General features: G+C 38.8%; 1 protein-coding gene across 5 annotated transcripts; it reads right to left on the minus strand.

The window, feature by feature from the left end:
* Nucleotides 1-364: 364 nt before the first annotated feature.
* On the minus strand, nt 365-6,965 carry slc52a3-2b (solute carrier family 52 member 3-2b). 5 transcript variants are annotated; one of them, XM_082151037.1, is made up of 6 exons: nt 6,685-6,962; nt 5,457-5,512; nt 5,213-5,365; nt 3,616-4,690; nt 1,336-1,459; nt 365-1,057 (listed from the first exon to the last, which is right to left on the minus strand). In XM_082151037.1, the coding sequence occupies exons 4-6, from the start codon at nt 4,644-4,646 to the stop codon at nt 845-847; spliced, it is 1,368 nt and encodes a 455-aa protein (XP_082007163.1). In that variant the 5' UTR covers nt 4,647-4,690; nt 5,213-5,365; nt 5,457-5,512; nt 6,685-6,962; the 3' UTR covers nt 365-844. The 5 variants fall into 5 exon arrangements, with proteins under 5 accessions (XP_082007163.1, XP_082007164.1, XP_082007162.1 ...); XM_082151038.1 differs by lacking the exons at nt 5,213-5,365; nt 5,457-5,512 and adding an exon at nt 5,054-5,152; XM_082151036.1 differs by having other exon boundaries at nt 5,213-5,512.
* Nucleotides 6,966-7,316: the final 351 nt, after the last annotated feature.

The raw sequence follows: 7,316 nt of genomic DNA on the forward strand, positions 1-7,316 counted from the left end.
ATCACTATTGGCTTGTTCACTTGGGTTTTCTAGTCTATATAAAGCTTCTTTTGGAGAAAATGTAATATAATAAGAGCTATATCAAGAGATGATTTATGGAAATGGAAATTCATGTCACATTTGCTGATATGGTATGGTATATGTATTTAGGCTCACTTTTCCTTAATAATAATATTTTCATACATGCCTATCAAAATTTCACATACTCTGAGGTTTACCAGTTTGAGAACCTCTGTACTGAAATATACCAGATAAGTTGATAACATGATGGTTTTCTATGATTTAAGTTTTAATAATGTGACAGACTTATATCAGTTAAACAAATATAAAATATTTCACAGAAATAACCACAACACAATTTACATAATTCTTAGAGAACAAAGATTTATTTTTTTCCTAAACTAAAGTCTTGTAAAAAAAGAAAGAAAAAAGGATTGTCAAGGCCTTACATGTCTTAAAATCATAAATATTCTCCAATTCTTCAGAAAACATGACCTCAGACTTCAATGAGATATTAAAAATACCACATATCAAGTATAACATTTAAATATAACAAAAATGCAGTAACTGAGTTAAACTGTAACTGTAAGCGAGTGCCAGATATTACAGCAGATTATAAAGCTTGTTTTGTCATGATGATGTAACAGTACTATGAACTAAATGACAACTAAAAGGAAAGATAGTTGTCGGGACAATACAGTAGCTGGGATTTGTAAATGTAAAACAAATAGACAATAGGGTATAGCCTAATGGAAAAATGTGTGTGGCCAAACATTTGTGTATTATTCAGCCTTGTGTGGAATTGATTCACTTTACTCTGAATCCATCAGAATAATGCTTGCTTTTATTGAGGACACTTGGTATTACAGGGATCTCCTGACTGGAAAAGTCCATAAACACTAACCAAAGGGAACATTGTCAGGGCACCTAACATAGAGCCCAGCTGCACCACAGCTCCACACCACACGAGGGCGCTGTGGCCTTCATCTCGAAGGATCACTCCAATAATCACCTTCACATAGGACAGAGTGAGGACAAATATGACCCAGGTTATGACCTAAAGATCAAGGGAGAAAGAGAAAATAGAGATTATGTGATGCTGTTGCCCTCACATTACATTTGTGCTGAAATATGTAGTACTGTGCACTGTAGTGATGCATTTCTAACAAATGTTGTAAGAGTTCTAACATACAATTAGATGCCCTTTTGATCTCCTTTAAACAAGGCAAGTGCCAGTAAATTTACTTTACAGTCAAATTTACAGGTCTAAATGAAGGCTTGCAAAACATGGAACAACTACCACCAATGGTGTGCATGTGTGTGTGAGAACCTTACAATGAGCGCTGCTCCGAGGTCATGATCGATCAGCAGAGGGCATGGGCTTAGTGCTGCCATGGCCATTATATACGCTCCAAACCCTGTGCCCGTCACTGTCAGAACCGCCATCAGCACCAGAGACCTTGGACATAGTTACGTACTTGGATGAATTTGTATAATAAAAGCATGTCAGCCAGTCAAACATTTCTTGGAAATAGAAGAGTTTAATTTTAGGGCTGCACGATCAATCGCAATTAACGTGAAATCTCTTATTGCGATTATTGTTTTTATGCGCAGTTTATGAGTGATGTACAGATCTATGATCAGTAGTAAATGCTGCTCCATCTGAAAGCACTGCGAGTTCGAGTCGCTTACAACATGCATTTGAAAAAGCAATAGGCCTACATGTCAAACATCTTTCCAAACATGAGAAGCATTTATGAACCTCTTGTCCAACAAAAGAAAACATTTAATGAATCAAAGTGTTTCAATATTCTGTTTATTCAGCTACATCGATAGTATGATGCCCATAGGGATTTCCTGGATTGACGCGAGTTATCTACTTCTGCGGGGCATATTTGGGCTGTGTTCTACTTCACTTTTAGACCCGCATTTGCAAACTTCCCTAAGCACTTCCCCTCTGGGAATCCCTGCCGCCATTTTGAAGGGCTTTCCACATCTTGAAGTGGGCGAGGGAAGTTTATATGGACAGACAGTCTACTACTCCGATGTACACTTCAAGGAGCTCTATATTGATTGGGATGTCACAGCAGATTGCACTTAATATTAATTATTTTGATAATTAATCTCATAAAATTATTGTATCATATTAATTATGTTGAGATTTAATCACATAATACTTTTGATGTACTGATTTTTTTTCGTTTGTGTAATTACATTTTTCTCCAACAGCTTATACACCTAATTTTATATAATTTTCTCTAACAACTTATATGCATGTAGAATGGTGCATAAAACACATTCATAAGTAAAAAAGGGGTTTAAATAATAAATCAGCTTCATAGTGAATTCCAAGTGATCAAGGGCTTAGTGCGTCTCATTTCAACGTTATGCACGAGTTCCAGCAGTAGTGGGCACTTGTGCTACGTAAGCAATGACGCACATCCGAGTCTACGAGACGGAGGGAAGTTAAGGCTGATTTATACTTTTGCGTCGGACCTACGCCGTATCCTTTATGCGTCGGTTTTCATTTATACGTCTGCGTCGTTAATGTGCAATTACACAAGCAGAGTTAGCATGTGAAACCCGAAAGAATTGACGCGTTGTTACATTTTTGGAGAGGTGCACGTCAGGGTACGCCGTAGGCTATGTAGGCTGTACAATACAGTTTTTGCACAAAATATACCCTTTTGGAAAGTATATATATATATATCCTACAAAAACGCAAATTTGTGAAAACGGTGACGTCATGCGCATGCATATTATTTGTTCAGTCCATAGGCAAATCGTTTTTCTTTACAAAGTGACATCGCCAACTACTGGCCTGGCAGCATAACGCAGCATTTTTTGTCGTTTTTGCGTACCCGTGTGTTTTTCCGTATTTAGTACATCATAGTCGTGCAAACATACCCTTTACCATAGAGCAATTTTTAGGGCTGGGCAAAATGACGATATATATAACAATGATGCAAGTGATCCTCCAGACCTCCAGACTGTGTTTATAATGTTGTCTAGCATATAAATCAGTACATCAGTGACTCATCAGCGTTCAAAGGCAATTAATAGATTTAAATACTGGTTGGTATTATATTAATAGATTTAAATACTGGTTGGTTTTATATTAATAGATTTAAATACTGGTTGGTTTTATATAAAGAGATTTAAATATTGGTCGGTTTCGTTCAAAGTAAGAATACATACGAGTGTGATTCTCAGAAAGTATTAATGAAAATAAGATGTCGCAGGTGAAAAGTTTGATGCTCAGGCACATGCCGGGAAGAATAAAATAAGGTTTTAGATTTTTTAGTAAGCAAGACTAAAAGTGAAAACTTACCAGTTATCAAAGAGACTCATGTGAGTTTAACAAGTCATTTAAGTGACGATGTTGAGATGGCTTCAATTTTAATTAGTAGAATCTCTAATTTCTAATTACTATAGACTAAGATTGTGTTTCTTACTGTGATGAATAATTATATTATGGTCAGGCTACACTGCATTATTGTATGTATCCCCTAGGAGTTAAACTCATGATCTTGGTGTTGCTCACACTATGCTCTACTGTTTGAGCTCCAGGAAGAGAATATTGACTTTGTAATCAAAGTTAATTATTTTTCTCACCTGATTGGGACGAACATGGCAATGAAGCATGCCACTGGATTCGCAACTGAGGACAAAGTGGTTGCAAGATGATAGGCTTGATTTCCATACGGCAAACATGAGTATGACTGGACTGAGGGCAGGACTGCATTGGTCAATGCATTGACCCAGGCCAGAACTACAAAAATGAATACCAGCTCTGTTCTGCTGTAGGTTCCTTTTCCAAACGAGCTGTGTCGCTTTATCACTGGGCCTTCTGGGAAATCCAGCATGGGTGTCTGTTCTGGAGTTTCACTGTTCGGGGATTGACTTATATCAATCTTCTCCACCCGCTGAGAATCATCAATATAACCTTTGCTCTTGTGTTCCCGTTCCACAGCTGGGTGGAGATTGAGTAACAGGAAAGCGCCCAGGCACACCATCATCATCGCACTGAGGAAAAGGAAGAAAACCTGAGCGGAGAAGTTGGCCGGCTGGTAGTGTGCCTCTAGTTCTCCATCGAAGCCCGAGGATGAGTTCTCCATGCTATAATTTGCATTAGCAGTTGCATTTTTACAGTGGACTACCCCTACACCTTGGATAAGAGCCACCAGCGCTGGGACCAGACCACTCAGACCTTCTCCAATGAAGTAGGTGGTGAGGTACCGAGGCTGCAGACGCATCATGAAGGGTAAAAAGGTGACGGATGAGGTGCAGTCCACAACAGACAGTAGGAAACTAAGGGACAGTAAGGCAGCACTATGTTGTCCATTTCCAATAGTAAGTGTGCGGTTCCAGAGGAAAGCCAGGAGTGAAGTGGCCACCACACCGACCGTCACAATCGTGTAGATAACGGGCCGCTCGTCCAGCACGCCCGGTCTGAAGCGGTGCATGAGCGTGATGAAGAGAGGGCCAATGTTGGCCATCTGGATAATTATTGTGAGATAGGAGGGCAGGTACCAACCCTCAGGAATGGCATAGACAATCAGAGGTAGCTCCACCCACATCCCGTTAATGGCCACCCATGATCCAATGCCAAAAAGGCACGCCAAAACATGTGTGAACAGTGACATGATGAAGGCACTGATGTCCAAAAGGCAAGGTTTTTAAAGGTTATCTGAAAGATGGGAGTACAGGTAAAGTGATTAGTTTTATAATAGCCCCATTTCAAGCACTGTTTTGATGTCAAATTGTAAAATTACACCAACTTATGCTTCACTAGGAATAACGGTCAATTTTATAATGGTTACTGAAATACCTCCAGACTTCCAGAGGACGCAGCCTTTAAAATGAGACACAGTAAGCGATTCGGAAGACCTTGATTAGCTGGTTCAGGTGTTTAACATTAATGACACAGACAGCAGCAGGAATATCAGGCTGCTGTCCCTTCAAGACTCCAATATACTGACACATGCTTTTTCTTCCTCAACTTTTTACGTTCACTTAAGATATAACCAACCGTGTTTACGAGGATGCTCACCAAGACGGCATTTTGACATTATTGTGTGTGTATTTGTCCGTTCAAGTGCAAGAAGATGCGAAAGAGTAGTCATTCATCAGCAGTCCTTATTGTCGAGCCCTGCATAGACGTAAAGGGATAGTTCACCCTAAAATGAAAATTAAGTCATCATTTACCCACCCTGGTGTTGTTCTAATGCCGTACCGTACACCCTTCTTTCTTTTATGGGCTTGATCATATAATAGCAGTGAATAGCGACCAGAATCAAGCTTTTTTTTTTTTAAAGATGCAAAAGTATCACAGAATGATCCAGTGTCATATATTCCAAGTGCCCTGGGGGTATAAGATAGGGTTTGGTGAAAAAGAAAAAGGAAATTTTATGTATTATTGTTACTTTAATGTATTATTTAACTAAATTCTTGACCTTGGCTGTTGGGCTTCTCCGTACGACGTGCACTCTCATTTAAGGGTGAACTATCCCTTTAGGTTTAACAAAAAATGCAATATTTAGTTAAATGTAACCAAATTTAGATATGAAGCTAAACTAAGTTTTCTTCCCACATTATAAGAAGAAATACAAAAATCGAATGCACATGTATATGACAAGTAATTTGGATGGCTTTTAAAGGCTAAGTATGTTAAAACATTAATTTTTATAATATGCAACAGCGGGGTCCCTTCACAGTCTCTTAATTTTTCCTAAGAGGTATTGGGCTGAAAAACAATTGATGATATCTGGTATAGATGGGGAAAAAAATGAATTCTACTTGTGTAGATCAAAAGTACCAGCACTTGGCCAATACTAAAAACAAAACAATACCAGTCTTTCTACAGTATATTAAGTTCAAAGTACTGACATTTGAACTGCTGTCTGACAGAGGTGACTGCATTGCAACAATCAGCATGTGGTCTATGGAGAGTATGTGTGGCATATGGTATGCGGCTGTGTGTGTGTGTGTGTGTGTGTGTGTGTGTGTGTGTGTGTGTGTGTGTGTGTGTGTGTGTGTGTGTGTGTGTGAACAGTCTTATGCAAATTCTCCTCTTGGTGGGATATTAATTATGGCTGGATCTAAACTGCTGGAAAGTGAGCAAGATTAGACAATAAGCATTAGTTAATAAAAATACAGCTGTTCATTGTTAGTTCATGCTAGTTCACAGCATGAACTAATGTTAACAAGATTTTAATAAATTATTAGTAAATGTTGAAATTAATATTAACAAAGATGAATAAATGCTGTATAGGTGCAGTTCATTGTTAGTTTATGTTAACTAATGTAATGAACCTTATTGTAAAGGGTTAAGGAAATCACAGTTTGCATCAGAGATGTCACATGACCTTTCCCATTCAAACTTTGTCTAAAGCCAAACAGCACCACAGATTACTTATAAACTCACTCACTAGACATAATACTACACCAACAGTTCCTGTAATCACTTCTGTATATTCACTGTGATCACCTTTCTTGTTTTATGACATAACCGGTTCCTTCTACCAGATTGTATAATCAATTAACCACATTCACAATAACCAGTTTGTGTTCATTCATACCAGTGGCAATGAACTCTCCAATGCCCTTGAATCTTTTTCTGGTTCATTGGTTTACCAAAAACACACTCATGTTTAAACACAAAGATACACACATACATCCCACCTGATTCTCCTGAGGTTTCAGTACATTCTGGCAGCAGTTTGAACAGCCTTCCGCGTGAGTTTGAGCTCTGTTTTTCTCGCTCCTTCTCCTTGGCTCTCTCTCTCTCTTACTCTGATATTAACTCACCTGATGGGAATAAGGCTGCGCATGCGCGAGCTGTGTGAACTTGGGGTCCTTTATCCCAGTGGGCAAACATTCAAGACCATGTGGTCAACTGACCGACGGAGAGAACAGGGAAGGCAAGTAAGCATGATGCAACTAACCCCTCCCCTTCTCTCTCTCACGCTCTCTCTCTCTCTCTCTCTCTCACAACCTTGGCGTTGATCGGAAACAGGAAGTGTATCTTATTACATGACAGAGGCTGAACTGACATTGAAACGATTCTTTAACCCTTGCTGTGAACTCACTCTACCAACAATTAAAAGTATTTTTATTTACTAAATACGGGTTAAACCCCATACAAGAGCAGCTCACAATCTTTTATTATAACATGTACCATAGCAACAGCTTTGGGAGGAACACATTTATAATTTGAGTACCTCGGCATGACAAAGCCATACAACCCTTGAGAAAAAGAAGTGCACTTAATTGCACTTGTAATGTAAATTGAATTGTAATGTGCACTTGTAGTG

The sequence above is a fragment of the Leuciscus leuciscus genome (assembly GCF_965113295.1).
Source record: "Leuciscus leuciscus genome assembly, chromosome: 20".
Lineage (NCBI taxonomy): Eukaryota > Metazoa > Chordata > Actinopteri > Cypriniformes > Leuciscidae > Leuciscus > Leuciscus leuciscus.

Excerpts from the sequence above, each read along its gene's own strand:
- slc52a3-2b (XM_082151039.1), bottom strand. The coding sequence starts at position 4,646 with ATGTCACTGTTCACACATGTTTTGGCGTGCCTTTTTGGCATTGGATCA. Across the intron at positions 1,460-3,615 it reads GCCATGTTCGTCCCAATCAG|GTCTCTGGTGCTGATGGCGG; the intron begins GTGAGAAAAATA and ends ACTATGTCCAAG. Across the intron at positions 1,058-1,335 it reads ACCTCGGAGCAGCGCTCATT|GTCATAACCTGGGTCATATT; the intron begins GTAAGGTTCTCA and ends CTTGATCTTTAG.